Genomic DNA, 22,489 nt, shown 5'->3' with positions numbered 1-22,489 from the left:
ATCATGAGAAAATACCCAACGGGTAATTTACTACAGCGTTTCATCCGTGGTGCAACCTTTATCCACTGACGAACTGACAAGACACATAGAAGAAAATGTTTTAAAAATCATCGTCCTACACATTTTGCTTGCACACTAGCACCCTCTGTTATGCATGTTGCGGAGTAGCTTGCATTTGCAGGATTTTATGCTGTAGGGTTTATACATTTGAATGGTTTCATACTGAAAACTCGAAGCAACAGCCGCGCGCCGCGGTGTGGCCATGTTACGAAACATGCTTTTTGAAAAATGAGTGGTTTTTGATTGGACGATGAAATAAACTCGAGTGTCTGACTGAATCTGCTCGCTCCTATGTTTGTGATCGTTAGAAGTATTTTTTTTCACACCTGTACAGGACCTGTACAGTACACTGGACAAGTTTACAATCAACTCGTAAACTAACAAACTAACTTGCTAATTGGGTATTTTAGTGTTATATACATTTCCGCATATTCTGACAAGATATGATGCCATTTAATCGCTACATGAAGACTTTTCCGAATTAGACCAATGGAGGTAATGAAAAAACATTTTTTTTATATTTGAAAAAAAATTTGGAATAAGACGATAGCTTATAAGTAAACCACTTTTCTTTTTAGCTCGCCTTAGACAACACAGTGAATAGATACACTATTGAGATTGCTGACAGCTACCGTACGCACACTATGCCGCGTATACGTACACGCAATTTGTTGTTGCTGCTGTTGGTTTTTCCATGACGTTTTTCAAACTGGGGGAAAACAAACCACCAACACAACCGTAAATTAGCAAGCTCTATGGTCATCGAACGATACAGGTTTCAAATGAGAGCTTTAAAAGCTCGGTTAAAATGAAGAGCTCTATCAGAGAGATAGAAGAGAGGGAGAGAACTTCTGACATCAAGTCAATCAATCGGCTTGGTTGATATCTGTCAAACAGCAAATCATTCTAGTTTTGATTTTTATTAATTTTTTCATCGAATATTGACTTAATTGAAATAAAAAAAGAACTGCTAGATTCAGGAAACGACGGGTTATCAAATAAGATAGAAAAATCCACTTTTTTGGGAAAATTAAAATACCCTATTGTTAGTACTCGCCTAATGTAATAGAGGCTTATGACAGTAAACTCACTAACTATAGACAACACAGTTGAACACATACACCATAATCACTATATGTGGTGCATGCGATATTTATTGAAATGAAGAGACTTCATTAGCAAGAAAAGAAATGTGAAAGAGAACATACAGTATTCAGTGTATTATAAAATGTGTTCAATCGTACCCGGAAAAATGTCCGTCCTTTCACGAAATCGATCACCGAATGAATGCTTCTTTGCTTGTGGTCCTTTTCTTCCCGCTTTTTTCGTACACCATCATGTTAGCATCTAACGGATCTAACGCAAACTACTTTAACTTTCAAACTCGCGTACACATCCTCGAATTTTATTCTGTTCAGGATACAGTAAAGCAAACAAAACTAAGGAACGAAATGGCAATTATACCTTTTTATTTCAATAACACTTATATGCGTTATAAATCAGATAAAACAGTATTTCCCCTATCTAGTGAGACTCCCATTTCCCATATTCATTTATTCCTGGTGAACCGGTTCATTTCAACGACTCTCGAGTCATTCGTTCACCCCTGGTTTGTTCGTGTTTATGCAGATATGCCGCGTTGAAAAATTACTCAAGTTTTAGCTCAAAAAACGGCTCTTTAGTTTTCGTTCCGCTCGTCTCTCACTAAGAGAACTTCTAGCTTATAAAGAAACGTGAGAAACAGAGATTTCGAAGCCTGCTCGCACCTACACGACATGTCGTAATGAACTGTCAAATGTGATAATGTTTTCTTCGTTCTTTTTCCTGCATACGAGGATGGAGGATCGAGTCGAGGAAGAAAATATCAGTAAATTTGTCACGCGAATTGTGCACTTCCATAGTAAAATACCGAAAATACCTGATAGAGCTGAAGGAAGTAAAAATTGTGGACGATACAGTGTACGCTGCGAATGTATCTTTTTCTTTAAATTCGCATGTTTCTTTAGTTTAGTTACTGGATAATCGTGAATATTGGTAAACGTATTGGAAAAAGTGCAATATCGTGAATTCCGTTCATTTACTGCAAAGTCGGACAGCTAATAGGAGTACAAACATACTGTTATTGCTGGCTTTGTCTCCTATGTCAGACGGATTTGAAATCTTATTTCGGAGTGAAGAAGGGAGGATGAAAAATGGTTGTTTTTTTGTGACTTTCATTTATCTGATCAGAGAAACTATATGTCCTATTTTGTCAGAACGATTAATGTTTTAAAGAAGTATCAAGTAACTGTAATCTAGCTAGCTAAGAAAGAATTTTGTCGTATCGTAGATAATGGCATAAAGTAATCGATGATGGAAAGAGGCAACCAGACAAAATCACCTTAGATAAGTTTCGTAGTGCCAGAACTTATAGCTTTTTATATCGTATTTTTGCACAACGGTGCAATTGCCGTTTAAAGCGTGCGGCGTGTTGTATATACAGCTTCAAGCAGATCTTGAACAGGTGCAATAATGAATGGTTTAAGGTACGGTAACATTAAAATCTATTATTAATTTTTTTGAAGGATACTGGTCGATACCATGTTAAAAGTTAATTATTTTCTTTTTTTCTAAGTGAAACATCAGCGAATGTATTATCGAACTTGTGTTTTCTTGCTTATTTCAGCTTTGGCGAATTGTGTTGTTTGTTTTGCTGTCCTCCGTTTCCTGGCCGAATCGCTGCCAAACTTGCTTTTTTGCCCCCAGATCCAACATACAATCTAACACCGATTGATGAAAGCAAGGCAAAATACTTACTTAGTTTTAACGAACGCGCTGAATGGCCCTATTCAGAACGGGAAAAAGAGAATGTGGAAGGATTTTTCACACGAACCTCGCGTGGCAATAAACTGTCGTGTATCTACGTTCGCTGTGCTCCGAATGCAAAATACACGTTACTATTTTCACACGGAAATGCTGTGGATTTAGGGCAAATGAGTAGTTTTTATCTAGGCCTTGGACTAAGGATCAACTGCAACATTTTCAGCTATGATTATTCCGGGTACGGTCAAAGTAATGGAAAGCCTTCGGAGAAAAATTTATACGCCGACATTGATGCTGCATGGCATTCACTCAGAACACGATTCGGAGTTAGTCCGGAGAATATTATTTTGTATGGACAAAGTATTGGAACAGTTCCGACAGTAGATCTCGCTGCCCGGTATGATGTCGGTGCTGTGATATTGCACTCGCCACTTATGTCTGGGATGCGAGTAGCATTCCCAAATACCAAGCGAACATGGTTTTTCGATGTGTTTCCAAGGTAAATGAGTAATAAAAAGTTTGATTCCAAATATTAATTTGCCGATTTATTTTCTAGTATTGACAAGGTGTCTAAAATTAGTTCACCAGTTTTGGTAATCCATGGAACCGAAGACGAAGTGATAGATTTTTCTCACGGATTGAGCATTTACGAAAAGTGTCCCAAAGCGGTCGAACCTCTCTGGGTTGAGGTAAGTTGCCATAAAAATTTAAACCATTGATATTGAACAATTTACAACCAATGCACTGACGGAGATGTTTTCACCTTTGCTCTGCTATGAATACTGTCAGTGCCTAGGATACTTCATACTGTGTAGAACTTATGCTTTGATGTATTTTATTATACTAAAAGTCATTGCCCTAATGATCTCGAAAAATGAGTGATAACGCTTTACACTAAGATAAAGACCTTAAAGCGCAGAAAACTTGGTCGGTTACCGCGTATTGCAATTATTATTATTACTAGCTGACCCGACAAACTTCGTATTGCCACAAATTAACCTGTGTTGTACATAAATCATGAATCTCGGATGATCTTTATCACTTCTCGAGTTTTGCAAGCCCCCCAGTGGGCGGCGCTTCCGACGGCGGGTCACCGGCAACACTCGCGACCGGCTCGTCCTGAATGATCTAGTGTTACTATAGATAGTTTTTGTGGTCTTGTTATTGATTAATGTTTTATGGAATAGTCTCGAATTTCTCAAGTTGGATTAGTTTTTGAGTTTCGCCAAAATTTCTGTTTTATTTGTATGAGAGTCCATATCCCCCTACCACAGGGGTGAGAGGTCTCTAACTATCATAAAATAAATTCAAGACTCAAAAATCTCCTACATGCTAAATTTGGTTCCATTTGCTTGATTAGTTCTAAAGTTATGAGCAAATTTGTATTTCGTTTGAATGGGAGCCCCCCCCCTCCTAAAAAGGTAAGAAGTCCTAATTCATCATGGGAAAAATGGTTGCCTCCAAAAACACCCACATGCCAAATGTTGTTCTATTTGCTTGATTAGTTCTCGAGTTTTGTATTTCGTTTGTACAGGAGCCCCCCCTCTTAGAGTGGGGAGGGGTCCTAATTCACCGTAGAAAATTTTCTTGCCCTCGAAAACCTTCACATGCCAAAGTTGGTTCCATTTGCTTGATTAGTTCTCGAGTTATGGGGAAATTTGTATTTCATTTGTATTGGAGCCCCCCCTCCTAATGTGGGAAGAGGTCCTAATTCATCACAGAAAAAATTCTTGCCTCCAAAAACACCTACACGCCAAATTTGGTTCCATTTGCTGGATTACTTCTCGAGTTATGAGGAAATTTGTATCTCGTTTGTACAGGACCCCCCCTCCTAAAGTGGGGAGGGGTCCCAATTCATCATTGAAAATAAAATTGTCTCCAAAAACACACACATGCCAAATTTGGTTCAATTCGCTTGATTAGGTCTCGAGTTATGAGGAAATTTGTATTTCATTTGTACAGGAGCCCCTCCTCTTAAAGTGGGGAGGGGTCCTAATTCACCATAGAAAATTTTCTTGCTCTCGAAAACCTTCACATGCCAAATTTGGTTGCATTTGCTTGATTAGTTCTCGAGTTATGAGGAAATTTGTATGGAAGTCCCCCCTCTTAAAGGGGAGAGGAGTTATAATTCCTCTTATAAAGAGGGGAGGGGTCTCAATTCACCATAGAATAAATTCTTGTCACCAAAAAAAAACACCCACATGCCAAATGTTGTTCTATTTGCTTGATTAGTTCTCGAGTTAGGAGGAAATTTGTATTTCATTTGTACAGGAGCCCCCCCTCTTAGAGTGGGGAGGGGTCCTAATTCACCGTAGAAAATTTTCTTGCCCTCGAAAACCTTCACATGCCAAAGTTGGTTCAATTTGCTTGATTAGTTTTCGAGTTATGAGGAAATTTGTATGGCAGCCCCCCCTCTTAAAGGAGAGAGGAGTTACAATTCCTCTTATAAAGAGGGAGGGGTCTCAATTTACCATAGAATAAATTCTTGTCACCGAAAACACCCACATGCCAAATTTGGTTCTATTTGCTTGATTAGTTCTCGAGTTATGAGGAAATTTGTATTTCATTTGTATAGGAGCCCCCCCTCCTAAAGTGGGGAGAGGTTCTTATTCATCATAGAAAACATTCTTGCCTCCAAAAACACCTACATGCCAAATTTGGTTCCATTTGCTGGATTAGCTCTCGAGTTATAAGGAAATTTGTATTTCGTTTGTATAGGAGCCCCCCCCTCTTAAAGTGGGGAGGGGTCCCAATTCATCATAGAAAAAAATTTTGTCTTCAAAAACACACACATGCCAAATTTGGTTCCATTTGCTTGATTAGTTCTCGAGTTATGAGGAAATTGGTATTTCATTTGTACAGGAGCCCCCCCTCTTAAAGTGAGGAGGGGTCCTAATTCAACATAGAAAATTTTCTTGCCCTTGAAAACCTTCACATGCCAAATTTGGTTCCATTTGCTTGATTAGTTCTCGAGTTATGAGGAAATTGGTATGGAAACCCCCCCTCTTAAAGGGGAGAGGAGTTATAATTCCCCTTATAAAGAGGGGAGGGGTCTCAAATTACCCTAGAATAAATTCTTGTCACCGAAAACACCCACATGCCAAATTTGGTTCTATTTGCTTAATTAGTTCTCGAATTATGCAGAAATTTGTGTTTCATTTGTATGGGAGCCCCCCCTCTTAGTAAGGGGAGGGGTCTCTAACCATCACTAAAACCTTTCCTGGCCCTAAAAACCTCTACATGCAAATTTTCACGCCGATTGGTTCAGTAGTTTTTGATTCTATAAGGAACACAGGACAGACAGACAGACAGACAGACAGACAGACAGACAGACAGACAGACAGACAGACAGACAGAAATCCTTCTTTATAGGTATAGATTACAATTTATTGCAATGATTTAATTGCAACCAACAAGCGACAGATTTATAAAATATTTCATTTCTTTAATTTCATCACGAATCTCTGTGATAGGTTCATTAAAAATATTTGATTTTTTTTATAACGCTAGGTTTTACATTCGACGGTAAAAGAAAGTAATGAAACAAAGGTGTTGATAGTGTCCAACAGAATGGGCAAAACGTGAAATGGAAAGTGCAGAAATTTAGATGAAGGAGGGTCATTGAAGCGACGCTTTGGAAGTTGTCTACCTTTCCTGTTTACCCAAATTGGGGGATCTGCTGATCAAACCGAACTGGAGCCAATTATAACCGGATTCGAACTCAGCTTCTCCTTTCAGGTTCCCTACTTCTCCTCACAGGACTTGGGAGAAGTTGATTTCGAATCCGATTTGAAAGAGACTTCGATTCTAGCTTTTAAATTAAATCTCATTTAAATGAAATCTCATAAGTTTTGTCAACACACGAGAAAGGCTTCCGTATTCTAGATACATAGTCATACATGGTATTAAACAAATGCACCAACCTGCCTTACTGCCCATAAATGGTCTGGAAGTCTGGAAGTCATATGAAACTAAATGAACTAATTATGCAATTCCAAATACTTAGAGGTGTTGCATAACAGGTTTGCTATGATGCAAAGCAAAGATGGTTTGATAACTTTCAGAGTGTCGATTTCCTGGAAAAATCTGGAAAATCAGGGATTATCCGGGAATTTAATTTTGGATCAGGGAATTTCGAAATTCATTCAGGGAAATTTTATCCAGTCGGCAATATTGTTTACCAACTTCGGAATCGAATTACCGTGGACGCACCAAATTTGACGCAGGTCCATAGTTCACGCACTTTTCAGAAATTTTCGATAATAACTTATCTTGCCTGTTAAGATTTCGCAAAAATGTACCTTTGACCCTTTCTTTACACTTATAAAACGCATTCGTGCCAAAAAAACTTTTGATCGGTCATTTATAATAAGGCCATTGCAAATCATATTTAAAGTTTTTGTCACCCCCCCCCCCCCCCCTTGGAAATTGGCTTGAAAAATCGGGGGGCAAAAAAATAATTTGTAGAATATGAGTCAAATTACTGTTTATAAAATCAATTGTCTGTGGGCTCTACAGTCTGAAAAACTCGAAAAATGAGTCTCCGAGTTGAATTAACGCTTCTAGCACGAAACAGAAATAACAGAAATGGAAATTCGAACAATAGAATTTCCGAAAATCGTTCAAAAAATTATTCCTTCGTTTTTGTTTTTTTTCGTTTTTTTTTTGCATAGAAAATAATAACGTATATATTATAAGCAAGAATAGATTCGGTTTTCACGTACAGGTATACCTCGATATAAGACAGCCTCGTTATAAAACAACCTCGATATAAGACAATTCGATATAAGACAATTTTTGTCTTATATCGAAACAAATCCCTTTGACATAGCTGGTAACGATGCCAGAGGAGGATGATCATGAGGATGTTCATTATTTCAAAATAACTCTAAAAATTGTAAAAATGTAATAGTTCAAACAATAATAAATAGTTTAAAAAATGTAAACACACAACACAGAGCAAAATGGCGACCACTAAGGCAATTTTTTTTTTGAAAAAATCATGTATCAATATAAGACAATTTCGATATAAGACAACTTTTTGAAATTATAAATTGTCTTATATCGAGGTATCCCTGTATAAACCTTTTTTTTGCTCGATTAAAAAATTCACTTTGTTTTTTTCGCTAAAAGCTAAAAGCTATTATGCTTATTTCTGGATAAAAATGTTTTGGGTCAATTTAGGCTCTTAGTGTTTCTTATTATTTACAGAGTAAGATATAAAAAGTATGTCATCTATTCCGACACTAAAAATGTCGTAAGACATCAAGAAAGGTATTGGTTCAACAGTATACCATCTCATTAGGTGTTACAGATATCACAGTTCGTCGGAAGAAGCTGTAGAAAACACTTTCTCAGGGCAAACATATAGTTTTAGCGTTGAAGAGGAGGTCCTATAAACTGTAAATGACTTGTTTCGCTTATGAGTAAAATCAAGTTCCCCAAAGGGGTAGGGCAATCAAAAATATTGATTTAGGATTAAGGTTAAATTAGGATACTTTTTTCGCTTGTCTGTCTGATCCAATCCTGCAGTTACTGCAGTTTCCGGTAAGCGGCAGGGGGCTCTGTAGCCGCAAGGTTCCCGAGTCTGCTTTGACAAGCGAATGGTCATGGGTTCGAATCTTAGTAGAATCAGGCCATTCGATGTCAAAGTGACTTTAGCATGGGTTTATTCTCTGGCCCCTCATCACCCTTCCTTCATGCTGAGTTCTACATTATCCCGAAGACGCTTCTTATGGTTAGTATACTGGTATGAGCACCTAATGAGGAAATGGTTTTGAACCTCAGGAGGACTCACCAGTGCTAACTATAACGAGGCGAAACAGGTTTGGTATAGTAGGACATGCATCGAAGCATGGGTAAAACCCTCAACACATAAGCACGCATAAAAAAATATAAGCTTATCGTTTACTCAATAACGATAAAGCACAGAAATGCAGTGCAGAATATAGCATACACCCGGGCAACATTACAATAGATCAATAATGTTGTGGTCAAAGTGATAAGCCCATACAAAAAAAAGCGGCTAATTTAGTTTTTCCTGCGACACCCTAAATCTGGACACTTTCCTAGCTGTCTTTTAAAACAACGTACAGCTGTTTTAGAAAAGTCATTTCCAGAATTTCTATTGACATAAATTATGACAGATTTTTGAATAGCCTGCTTGTGGTTGCAATATAAACATATCGGCTGTCCCAGTTCTCTCGCCGTTTTCGCAAAAATTGGGGTAAAATACAGCCACACAAATAATGAAAACCTTGTGTAACTATTTAAAATAATGCGCAGTCATCTAAAATACAAAATACTTTGTCGTTTTTGTTAAATTATACTAATTTTTCAAGTGCGTCGAATAAGAAACACTTTTCGTCAAATAAGGCACATTGCAAAATTCATTCATCTACAAACTGTTTTCACAGTTTATAGAACAGAAGTGCGCGGAACGATTGGTTAGCAACCATCAACGTTGTTTATACATTCAACAGTTTCCGCTTTGAAAATTTCGGTAACCGAAGGATAACCCAGCGGGGGTGAAAAACAAATTCGAACATCAGAAAACCTCTCTTGACTAACCTTGACCTTGACCTTGACTTTATTGGCCAAACCGTTATTTTGTAATTAATATTTGAAATTGAAAATTTCTTAACCGCGTCAAATTTGGTGCTTCCACGGTAATTTCTATGTAAAATATGCGCAGCTTGATCGGTTGAATTAAAACTTTTATTTGTTTTGCGCCGTACAACTGTCAGATTTCACTTGCAGTAGTGCTCGAAATCGGCATCTTCAGGCCTCGCGCACTTTACGGTACCGACATCACGAGCACAAATTGAGAGGCAGACTGTAATTTACTCGCGATCTACAACGTTTTCACCAGCATTGATCATAGAAATTTACGCCAAAAGCCTCCAGCATTCTTTGATCATCTTCTTTCAGCGTCCATGATTCATATCCGTAAACGGTCGCCGGGAACATTAACATAGTGCGTTCTGTAGAATTTCTACGGGACTGCAGCTGACTACGTAATCCACAGAAAGTTCTATTCGCGTCTGCAATGCGCCGTTTTACTTCGCGGCCTTCATCGTTGCCATATGTCTCAGTCCTTCCAACATCATGAAAGTAGGATTGAACAGTATGCCTCAATAGTTTTTACACTCGAATCGATTCCTCCTTTGAAAATAGGGCAAATTAGGTTAACCAACCCCTCCTCCGGCATTTATTTTTCCATTCAGATTCTGACAATGATTCGGTGGATCACTTCGTAAAGCCGCTTGCTCCCCGCGTTTAGAAGTTCAGCCGTGATACCGTCCATCGCTGCAGCCTTATCGTTCTTTATCTTGTTAATTGTCTTTTTATTCTCCTCCTGTGTTAGCGGCTCCACAACTTGACTATCGCTTACACGCTGTTCCTACCGATCTCCGTGTTAACCTCTCCATTCAACAGCGTCTGGAAGTGCTCCTTCCATCTGGATGCTTGCTGTCTTGTCAGTAAGGAGGTTGTCTGCACTACCATTGCATATCACAGGCATGGCAATTCCTCCCCGTTTTGTAGATATTCCTGATGTCGTTACTGACGGCACGAGCACGGCGAGTACTTCTCGTACTCACATTATTTTTTAAACAGTGCGTTCTTTTTCCCATAGCTCTAGTCTTTTTATATTTTTTTTTCTGTTCTAACGTGTACCCGGAGTGAGCACGCGACTCTTGGCATGGTTCTTCTAATCTGCCATTCGGCATCAAACAAGCTGTTACGCTGTCTTTCAAAAGTCGTGCCTACCACTTCCCTCGTAGTTGTTGGCGCCATGGAGAATCCTCCACAGCCCACTTACATCTTCTTCCCCCTGCTATTCTGTGATTCGTTAATCAAGCTTTCTGGTGTATTCCGCATCTCGCCATCGTCATCTGCCGTCAACCGCTGGATGTTGAAACGCAGCGTCCTCTCAGTGTGATCTTCGCCGATTTCGATAACCTTGCGCGAGTTTTACGACGAGATAGTGGTCATAGTTGATAAAATCCCCGAAAAAACCGTGCATTGATGATTTCCAAAAAGTGTCGACAGTTAATCAAGATATGATCGATCTAAGAGCTAGGGTCTTGAATTTTCATGTTGTGTGCTCCCCATAGGTCCCCTTGAACCTTATTCGTCCTTAGCATCATCGGAATCATGATTTGTCGCAAAGCCATGGGTATAACCGTCCTTTAGAACTTGACCCATCTTTATCCACAGATTTCACAGTTATTTCGAGTAAAACCATACGTTTACATACACTGTCTTGTCCAAATCACCCTAGTTATGTTTCCATATCAACTCAAACAATATGTTGATTGAAGTTTTTTGCTGATTGATGATGATTGCTTTTATTTTAACATATTCTTACAATATATTTAGTTAGACTTTTGCCGTAGCCAGCAGAAACGCGTATTTTTCTACCAAAAATCTTTAGTCACTTATCTCCTTAAGAATCATTGGTATTAGGTCATAAAACATGAATAAATCTGACTTTAGTTTTCAGAAGTTCGCAAAGTCCATGCAATAGGGTTAAAAACTAAAGCCAGAAATCGCCTAAATAAGCTTTGTAATCGAGTTTTAAGGGTCAGGGAAAAACAGGGAGTCAGGGAGTTTTATTTTTGAATTTAAGTCGACACCCTAACTTTAATTAAACTTTGATTCATTTGACAGCCAAGCAAAATTTGGCATTGTAGCATCGTAAATCAGAAGAAACAGCAAAATGTATTCAGCAATATTGTAGATAATAAAGACCTTCTTATAAAGACCAGTGTGCATTGATTGACATCGAAACATTGGAAGATCGACGGAATACCAAACGAGCTGTGTTTGGTGCAAAAATTTTACAAGCTGAGATTGAAAGTCTTGCACTGCTTGGTGAACTTCTTGTCTATGCACCATAACGCATTCTAAGGCCCAGAACGTGGCTACGACAACCTCCTAGAAACACTGTATATGGCAATAATGACCCTATGATGAGTGTGAACGGACGATTCCAAAAGGCGTATCATTTATTCGATTTTAAGGTATCCACAAAGACCTTCTGTCAACGAATTAATAAAAGTATGTGATATTTTATGTTACTTTAGATCATTAAGACCATATGTTATCAGATGATTTTTTTATATAATAAACAATGATAAAATAATAAGATTGACCTATGTGACAATGCGAGATTCTCTTCGCGTCTCCTCTCTTCCGCTTTTCACGGCTACATAAATAGCATAGCATAGCATAGCATAGACAACCGTACACATCATGGGTGGCTGATATGATGTACTCGTAAGTACACCATACACCTGGCCATGTTCTTACGATTGTAGAAATGGGTACGATTACCTACTTTAAAGGGGGACCCTACTCTGGAGAGTCGGAAAAATCGAATTTTATTTTTTTGCATTTTCAAGACGCTTTTACCTTCAGAAATGTCATGCCAAAATCCTCCTTTAATGTCTGATCTCGTTGAAAACTTACGGCAAATATTGTGGGTCACCTCAAGGGAAGTCCATTGCTGTACGAAATTTTGAACGTGTTTTCCCCGAAACCATGTTTCTTTAGCTGGCGGTACGTGTATCTCAAAAGTTAGTGAACCGATTAGCCTGAAATTATTTTTCAGCATGTAAAAATGAATTATCTGAATTGTTACGTAGCTGTTTTTTGATATCTCAATTTTTCAATTTTTTCAATTTCAATTGGTGATTTTTGATGAAAAAAAACCTTTTGGAAAAATTGCCACCATTTTGGTAATTTTTCGAATTTTCAAAAACCGCTACGTAACAATTTAAGTATTAACCTAAAGCTTCCAAATCATGCTTGAAAACTGTTCTACGATACTCCATTGGTTCCCAGCACGTACCTACCGCCAGCAAGAAACTATTTTCTAGAGGACATTCACGCGCTCACCTGCCACCAGCACAATAATCACTATTCTGGTATCCAAAAAATACAAAATATATCTTCATATATACCTTAACCAACAACCAAAATACCCCAACACTTAACTATAATTCTAGCATCTTCATAAGTGTTCTTGTACCCAGTATTGGGGCGGACTGGGAGCCAAAGGGCCCACCGGACATTTGAGATTAGGAGATTAGGTGTCGAGTATCGGGAGAACGGGCAGCATAGCGCCTCGATACTCGAAACAAAATAAACTCAGTCGTTATTAGGACCGAGCTACCAGCTTTTAGCGTGTGCGTCATATTAACGGTTAACGGTACTTTAGTTTGGACGCATTTTTCTTCAACCCAATCTTCGCTATTTTGAGTTTTAGTTTGTTCAGCCACCACCACAGATGCTGTTCTATCGACAATATCCATTTCATTGGGAAAGCAGACGAACTAACTAGATTTACTGAAGATTGTGCCTGTGTGTTGCTCCTTCCCACGGGCGTAGCCAGAAAAGTTCCTTGGGGGGCTTTTAGCCCCCCCAGTCCAGTTTACGTGAAAACATGTAATTCTCATCCACCGAACTTTGCATGTAACATTCACATGAATTTAACCACTTATTTGATTTCGAGGTACAATGATGTCCTAACAAGTACTGATTCTTTTGAAAGCAAAAATAATAGCAACAAACTTTTATGATGACCCGTGTTTGAACCTTAATAATGTATCAAAGTGGAGCTATCGACTGTTGATGATTCTCAAACTTTATGTTTTCGGCAGGACAGTCAATCGGCAAAGCAAAACGACACTTATGGGTCATTCCACGTCAAGTGTCCGAGTCACCTGTAATCGACCTTCTCGGATTTTCACCAAACTCGGCCAGATTGTTCGTTTTGGGTCAAGAAGCAAAAATCCCAAGTTTGGTGCCGATTGAACTTTCCTTCGGTTTTTGGGGACCCCCCCCCCCCCCTTTTATTAGAAAAAGCATCATTTTCGTCAAATGGGCTTATTTTGTTTTGCTTATATCTTCGTAAATATTCAATTTAGAAAAAAAAATTTGTTCTACATTTTCATGGGAAATCATCTGAGGAATCCGACAAAAATATTAGTTTTTTGCGGCAGTGCTGTCAAATACTTTTATTTTCCATCTGAAAACTAAATTTGTATTTTTCTCTCAATGAGTACAATTTGATCTCAAAAATTTCAACACGATCGTATTCCTCAGACTTTTTTACATAAGAATCACTCAAAACCACGAGGTGTTCCGTCCCGTTCTCGAGATATAGCGTTTTGAAACAAACAATTCCCAATTTCTCATGCAAAAGAAGCAAAATTAATTTGGTTTAATCTACAGCAACATTGCGCTGTTGTGAAAGCACATAAACAGTATATAATATAACAAAAGTTTGTTTTTGAGCGTCTTAGCAGAAAACGAAAGTTGAGTGAACGAAAAGTCAAACAAACAATTCCTAGATTCTCATGCCTTCAACCATGTGAGATGGCTAGCAGTTCTACATAAAATACATAGTTAACATCATTTCTAAAATGTTACAATAGAACGTCGTACAGAACCACCTATCGTCTTTTGTCTGGTGGCTTCTGTTGAAGGTTTAAACTAGTCACATTGATTCGTAATACTAGCATTAACCGAGCTTAAAATATAATAATGTTGACTGTTAATTAACTTGTATTTTTCGACTGAGATATAAGTATCGAGTGATTGGGATTTTGGCCGTTCAGTCATTAAATTGTAGTAGACGTCATATTTTCCTTTTTACGCCAACGTTTCGATCCGGATTAGGATCTTCATCAGGGCTTCTACGAACGTGTACTTTTATTAGCTGCTGTCTGAGTTATAATTTGTTTGTTACTTACAAAGCGTTGATCGTCTTTGTCAAAATTCTTTTAGCCTATAGTGTTGCCTGGTTAAATGTTAATGATGTATATAAGCTCATTCAAAGTAAACATGCGGTATTTTCTTTTCATTTTTCTAGGGTGCTGGACATAATGATGTCGAACTATACAATCAGTATTTGGACCGCTTAAAGAAATTCATTGCAATAGAGCTCAACAACTGACAATTAAAGAACGCTCCTAGCCAACCGCCACCGGCTTCGTCCCAGAGCACGCTAGCTACTAAAAGCCCCAAACTGGTGCCAGGAGCTGAATCCACGACCAGAGAAACGAGCTGTTCAACTGGTGCTAAAACGCCACCGAAGCTGAATGCCGCCGCGACTGAGCCCAAGAACATTAGTACTAACAGAAGCTCCCCTAGTAGTTCCATTAGTGCAGCAGCAAGTACTTCGACTGCCGAAAAGCTGTTATAGCATTCGTTAGCCGGGCCTAGCACTGCTTACGGTTGTAACTGTAGCAAGGCGAAAAATCACAGATCTCACACTCATACGACAATTAGTAGTGCAGTGCGAAAAGAATTGGCATCCTACGAAAATCCCCACCAACACCCTCCTCTACCCCCACTTAAGGTAACACTAGTGAAACGTGATGCTAGTACCGAAAGTTTGGACATTCTTTCAGAAAGAACAAAGCAAGAATGTACCTGTGCGTCGTACAGTCCAAACTCAATTGAGGGCCAAAAATGTAAAAAGTGCAATCGTGACCCAAAAACCGCATGTGAAGCGCCGCGTTCACAAAAAAAGTACCATTCTTCGAAATATAAAGACGCTTCAACATCACCGAAATCGAATAGCCCACTACGGACCACGTTAGAACCTGTTCAAAGTCCACGAAGTCCTAAAAGCCCTAAGAGTCCACGTGCCGAAGCTTCTACAGATACTAAATTTGATTTTCCGAATTCCTCACCGAAAACAGAAAACCATTACAAAAGATTATCAACGTTAAGCATAAATGGAGCTGGAAGTAAAAGTCCATCGAAGCAATCGCACCCATCGCCCAAACTTAGCCCCAATAAACTAGCTCCTTTAGATAGAAATGAACGCGTGCTGGAGAAGAGTAATTCTCTCGGAGAAAGTAAACCACAAAAGCTTCTTCGCACAACGAGGAGTTTATCGCCGAGACCTCCGGTAAAACATCAACACTCCATTATGGTTTCGGATGAAAACGATATTATTTCCGTAAAATTGTCACCAAATGAAGAATTTATTGAAAATGGAAATTCAAATAATCCGTTTAGGGAAGAAGAAACACTGTCAACAGACAAAGAACAGGAGGCACCTAGTGAGACAACATCGCCCAACCTTTCGGAGTATGGTTGTTTAAAGTTAGAGGATGGAAGTTTGAATAGTGCCAACAATAGGAGTACTAGCTGCTTGATATATGTTCCGTCTGACCCGTGGACCCGAATGACTAGCAACAGTTTTACTGGTTCCTCTAAAACCAAGGAACTAAATGCGAAAAGAATCGAAAATAAGTATTTCAGCAAACCTAATTTGGACTATCTGGAGGACTCTGACCCTTGGGTATGGCGCTCAAATATTACTTTAAATGAGCGTTACGTTAAAAAGAAAGGATCACTTCCACATCAAACGAAATCCCTGAGCAGTGCGCATAGTCGAGATGAGCTGGACTCAACACAAAAATCACGATTGTGCCAACAGAGGTCACTAACAAAATTCGAAAAGAATCTAACTATTCCTGGTATAGATCTACACTTTGATGCCAGAAAAAAAATCACTCGCCCGAAATTACAGCGTTCGAAGTCGCCAGCATTCTATGAAGAATTTTTCCAAACGGAAAAAGATAAAAGTCTGAGTATAACTAGCAAATCTGCGTCATCGTTAAAACTAGAAAAGAATCCCAGTAACTCCAACATTAATGGTGCCAAATGTAACTGTTCTGAGGTAAATTCACTCAATCGTCTCAATAGTACCAGTAACAACTTTCAGTCAGAATGTGAACATATTTATAAATCCACAACAAGCATCACCTCCCCTACAGGTAAAACGCACCCATCTCCCAAGTGGAGCATTTCCCAAGCTCCCAACTCTAAACAGCAGCCAGAATTGGTTAAGGCATCCTTAACGGTTCTAAATCCAAACCTCTTACAACCACGACACAGTTTTTCCACAGTACCGTCGTCATCGCCAAAAGATGACGAACTACAATTGAACATTAGGCGATTGAGCGAGCAGATGAACAAATATAACGGTACCGGCAGCTTCCTTTCTCAAACTCAACCTCCGAATTACATGAACGATACAATACCGCTAGAAAGGAAGAAAACCGGGGGCAGTGGTGGGCTTTTGACCGCCACCGTTGTTGGCACCGGTTCTGCCGCTGACTCACGGAAACGTGCTTCGTCGCATTCGAAAATTAACGAGCCAATATTGGAGACACGTTGCTAAAAAGACAATTCGACGTATGTTTTTGGTGTGTAGATAGTTGATAGTTTCGATTCGTTGTTTGATTTCCATGATTTGAGTGTTGCGTTGAAGTTTTCTTGTTGTTAAGCTCTAAAACTAGCACATGAATAGAATCGCTTCGTGATAATACTAGTTGCGACCTAGCTAGTCCAAAAAAGTCATCGAAACACACATAACTAGGCCAAGCGTACGGGATTGCACATTTAGCTCCTTTACCAAAAAAATGTTTTTTACTAGAGCTTGGTTGATGTTAAAACAAAACGCGAACAGATATTGTAGTTAGGTTAGAGTATCTCCAGATCAACCAAGAGCACGTTTGCCTGCAGCATACGAAATTTTTGCCAATTCCTCGTCGTGATAAAAAATTATCATTCTATTCTGATGAAACTTCACTTGTGGTGGCAATTAACTCTACAAACATTTTTTTTTACAGAAAGGCCATTGCAAATCATTTTCAAAGTTTTTGTCACCCCCCCTTGGAAATTGGCTTGAAAAATCGGGGACCAGAAATTTTTTTATAAAATCAATTGTCTGGGGGCTCTACAGTCTGAAAAACTCGAAAAATGAGTGTACAAGTTGAGTTTACGCTTCTAACATGAAACAAAAATGGAAATTCGAACAATGGAATTTCCGAAAATCGTCCAAAAAAATTTTCCTTCGTTTTTGTCTTTTTTTCGTAGATTTTTGCATAGAAAATAATAACGTATATATTATAAGCAACAATAGATTTGGTTTTCACGTTTAAACTTGAAATAATAATGCTTAAACCCAAGTTTTTTTTGCTCGATTAAAAAATTCCCTTTGTTTTTTTTCACCCCGCCCCTTTAGTGGCCGAACACCGGAAGAACAAAAACTTTATAAAATATTTGTAATGGCCTAATGTCGAAAGCGAAACTTTGATTTTAGTTGAGATTTTTGTATTACATAGGGATATATAGGGTAGACTGCTGCAGGTTGAGAAAACTCGATTATTTTTGAATGAATGTAAATAGTGCCTCAAATCTTAGTCTAAACTTAGTTTAGAAGAAACTAGATGAACATTGTCCTTGTGAGCCGAGTGTGTGGGTCATAAAAAAATGGCCAAAAATATTTATTGGAAACTTTTTTCGAACCAATATTTTTTTGGCTTCCTCCAAGAATTGGTTAACCCTCTAACGGGTAAGACCGTCTGTAGACGGCCGTCGCTTTTGGAGCTCCAGAGCCACATACGAAATTTTTCAGATTTCCTGACATGTTGATGTTAATATCACAGCATTCTGACCATGCGCTCAAAAGTTATCATCTTTCAAAAACAAGAATTCCGAAAAATTCCGAAAAAAAATTATGGTTCGAATATTCTCTTTTTTTTTCGTTTGAAGAAAAAGAACATCTAGAACAAAATATTCGATCTCAAAGTTTTCCTATGAGTAATTTACATGTTTTTTTTTCAATTTTGTGATATATTTGAACTGAAAAAAAATATTTGGGAAGAGCGTTAGGCATGAAAAACTAAAAAGAGAAATTGGACTATTTCATACCCAGCGATCATCCAGATAAATATTTTCCCATGAAAATCAATACTTGAGCTTCTTTTGAGTGTACTTTCATGATAAAGTAATTATTTGCTCGATCGCATCGTTTGTACGATGTTGCCCGTTAGAGGGTTAAGGCTTTTTTATGTATTTGATGCGTATTGAAGTGCTCTTCAACATCAAAGCCTGTATGTATTGTGATGACTGATGATATAAAAAATGGTTATGTTAAAATGGCTTGGCCGTGCTGCAGGTTGAGAAATTGAAATTTTTGCCAGGCGAAATTTTTTTTTTTTCAACATTTAATCCATTTTTTTAAACTGCTATATAAGCAAGTTAGACTTGTTTGCAATGAGTGTTGTGCATTTCAATGCTTTATACTGGGTTGAAGGTCAAGTAAACGGCGTCCCTACCTATCGCTCTTGTCTTATCTTGCCCATAATTTTCGAAAAAAAATTGTTTTCATTTTATTTAAAGCTTGATGCTCCAGAAATACCATATGTACAAATAAAATGGATTTGGTTTTCATTATTGTGAAAACGAAAAATGTCTTAACCTGCAGCAACAATTTTTTTTGCGAATTTTAAGGACCTTCACGGAAATGGCCATAATTTTTTTATTTTTCTAAAATCAAGTATTTTGCAATTTTTTCTGTATAGCCAATAGAAATACCTTTCCAATGATGACACTCGTAATTAAAAGATTTTGATGAAGTTTTATGGACCGAAAACAAAATTGGTCTCAACCTGTAGCTTTCTCCCCTACCCGTATTTTTCACATTTTCTAATGATTCTATTTTTTCATAGTGTTCGTTAAGAAAAAGAATGAAGCTGAATTTGATACTTTTTTTAAATTTTGACAGCGTATATTATGCCAAAACTCACTTAGCAGACCAAGTACGCGACAAATCAGCATGTGAATTGATTCGGAGAATTGTAACATTGCATTGCGAATAGAAGCTTATATTTCAAGTAATAAAACCGACATGAACACTATTATGTGGAATAACTTACGCATACCTACCGGTTTTTAGTTCAATTTAAAAATAGAAGAAGTAAACAAGACTACATGCATGAGATATTCTTAGAAACTTGTGTCGTTTGCGTTTTGAAATCAAAATGATTCAACGTTATTCAAAATTAACGTTTAATAAATACCGATTTTCATTATTATTGCTTGGGATTATTTCTAATTTTTATTTGATCGGCTTTCCGTTGTCCACGGCATAGCCTGATGAACAAAATTTCTTCAATCACCTCGATTAGGGGCTATCACACTTCAATTCCTTGGGCATCGTGTACTCACCGCAGGATATCGCTCCACCTGGTGTAATCACCGGGATTCTTTCATAAGTGATGTAAAAAAAAATAGTTCAATTCCAAATTTTAATCACTCGAGCCTGAACAATGAGATTAACGTTACATAGCAACAGGTGGATTGTCGATTAGGTAATTGCAAATGATTTGTTTCGAAGCCAATTTCTATAGTTACTGATTGCTTATAATCACTTCTAGTACGTAAGATATCTTGCTGGAAATGAAAAATCTGTTGCGTAAACATCTGATGGATAATACTTAGTACTGTTAAAGACCTTTAGTTAATGAAATGATACTATACAGCGGTAAAATAAAACTACTTTAATGATTTAATGAAGATATGGCGATTTATATACAAAAAGAACCGAATACACATTTAACTGCCAACAACTGTAAATTTGATCCATTTTAATCATAATCTATTGGTATAGAACAAACTGGCTTTGGTTGTACATACATGAAAGCAACAACAAAAATCATCATTTCGAATTTTAAGAACCGTATATCTCTTACTTTTGTTGAAAAACTATAAAAGGTTTGATTCAATTAACTGCTATTAAATTTTACTAGACTTGGCAGATGATTATTCTGCTGTGAAAACCAGTTACGTAACCTGTTTGTTAAATGTTAAACAAATAGTTAAAAACTGATGGTGTCCTGAGAAATTTGGATAACTCTTCGGATTTTATCAATTGGAAAAAAATACCGATCAACATTGTTTGTTTGTTAGTAAGGCAGACTAGTCAATGATACACATTCGGGCCAATAACTTAAATAGTTTTTGAACCCAACCAACGAACTAACGAGCTTTTCAATCCACTTGAAAGATACCGTGAGGTGCCCTAATTCCGTGCGGCGTCTAATTCCGTCTACTTGGCTTAAAGATGGCAGTTTACTAACGGAATACGGTTAATATTTTCGAAAAACATGTTTGAACGTATACTCTTTCAAGCCTTCAAAAATTGTTAGTAAAAATGAGCATGTTTTGTTAGAAAATTTTCAAGGGTTAGTCCCTTAGAACATTAAGATAAGCACCCATTTCCGTGTTTGTTGCATACCATTTAGTGATGTCCGGTATTCGCTCGATTAATCGAGTAATGCATAATAAGAAAACTGTTGCACTTTTCTAGCTCTAGCTCTAGCTGAGCTGCTAGTCTTGCCTCAGGTTCTCCTACATAAGATTTAATTTCACAGGAACGGCGTTGATTGCGTTAAGTTAGTTCCGCAGGGTACTGAAATAGAGGCACAGACAAACAGACATAATATTCACTTTCCATACTTCGCACGCTATAACAGTCATTTTAAATTTAGTTTTGGTTGGAAATATCTCCATATTCGTCAAAGGGGTGCTATTAACAAAAGGAGGAAAAGGTCATTTGCAAAATATTTGCTTATCCGAAGTATACTTCTATTGACATAGAATCAGGTTGGGATCCCGTCTGGCGATCTTGGGCCATTCGTCGCCAATGTTCCAGGCATCTTAGAAGTCGCTTTCGACCTGCACGAACCATCTTGCATGATTGGTCCCTCTATTCCTGGTGCCGGTGAGGTTGTCGAACAGAACCGTTTTCGTCGCACTATCGTCTGGCATCCTTACGAGGTGTGAGAACTACCGACTATCGCCAGATGTACGATACCCCCTCTCCAAGCAGTACATATCGCTCGTGATTCATACGCGTTACGCGTTTCACTAGAAGACGGCAAAGACGCGGATGTCCTCTGTGAGCAGCGTCATAGCTTCAAGTCTATATAAAACTACTGGTCAAATAAGGGTTTTGTACATTGTCTGTTCCTTCTGTGATTTCCCGTTGGCGAATTTAAGCTGGATCTCCTTACTATTGTAATTATCCGCGGTCACCAGCGATCAAATACACGAACTCATCCTCCGCTTAAAAACACAGCCATGCAACCCTAGGAGACAGGCAGAAGGAGTATGGATATAGGAAGAGAGAACGTGTTTTTAAGTGAGGAAAAGCTCGATGCCAGGCACACTAATGATGTTATTCATCATGTGGCACGGTGTGGAACTCTAAACCACTAAAAACCTCACTGCTCCTGGCCCGAAATTCCCCCGGGACCGCTACAAGGTGACTACTGCGAGGAGAGACTGTGCTTATGCACTGCTCCAATAACGGCGCTCTTGCTACCCATCGAGACGTGGGGCTTTGCTCCCTTCGAGACGTGTACTAATTGGGAAGTGCCCTCCATCGCGACGCACACTCCGTCACAGCCACCCTCTCAGGACGAGCGAGAGCGAGAACGTGTGAGGCGCGCGTTTTATGTGTGTGTGTGTGTGTGTGTGTGTGTGTGTGTGTGTGTGTGTGTGTGTGTGTGTGTGTGTGTGTGTGTGTGTGTGTTTGTGTGTGTGTTGTGTGTGTGTGTGTGTGTGTGTGTGTGTGTGTGTGTGTGTGTGTGTGTTTGTGTGTGTGTGTGTGTGTGTTTGTGTGTGTGTGTGTGTGTGTTTGTGTTTGTGTTTGTGTGTGTGTGTGTGAGTGTGAGTGTGTGTGTGTGTGTGTGTGTGTGTGTGTGTGTGTGTGTGTGTGTGTGTGTGTGTGTGTGTGTGTGTGTGTGTG

General features: G+C 38.5%; 2 protein-coding genes across 2 annotated transcripts; both read left to right on the top strand.

The window, feature by feature from the left end:
* The first annotated feature begins 1,958 nt into the window (after positions 1-1,958).
* On the top strand, positions 1,959-15,197 carry LOC128732735 (alpha/beta hydrolase domain-containing protein 17B). The gene is made up of 4 exons (XM_053826067.1): positions 1,959-2,585; positions 2,726-3,361; positions 3,419-3,551; positions 14,744-15,197. Exons 1-4 carry the CDS (start codon positions 2,572-2,574, stop codon positions 14,825-14,827), a joined length of 867 nt encoding a protein of 288 aa, XP_053682042.1. The 5' UTR covers positions 1,959-2,571; the 3' UTR covers positions 14,828-15,197.
* Positions 14,973-22,182, top strand: LOC128745731 (uncharacterized). The gene is made up of 2 exons (XM_053842812.1): positions 14,973-15,023; positions 15,077-22,182. The coding sequence occupies exons 1-2, from the start codon at positions 14,973-14,975 to the stop codon at positions 17,069-17,071; spliced, it is 2,046 nt and encodes a 681-aa protein (XP_053698787.1). The 3' UTR covers positions 17,072-22,182.
* The last annotated feature ends 307 nt before the right edge of the window (positions 22,183-22,489 follow it).

This window comes from Sabethes cyaneus, chromosome 1 (assembly GCF_943734655.1).
Source record: "Sabethes cyaneus chromosome 1, idSabCyanKW18_F2, whole genome shotgun sequence".
NCBI lineage: Eukaryota > Metazoa > Arthropoda > Insecta > Diptera > Culicidae > Sabethes > Sabethes cyaneus.
This window is presented reverse-complemented; position numbering and strand designations above follow the sequence as displayed.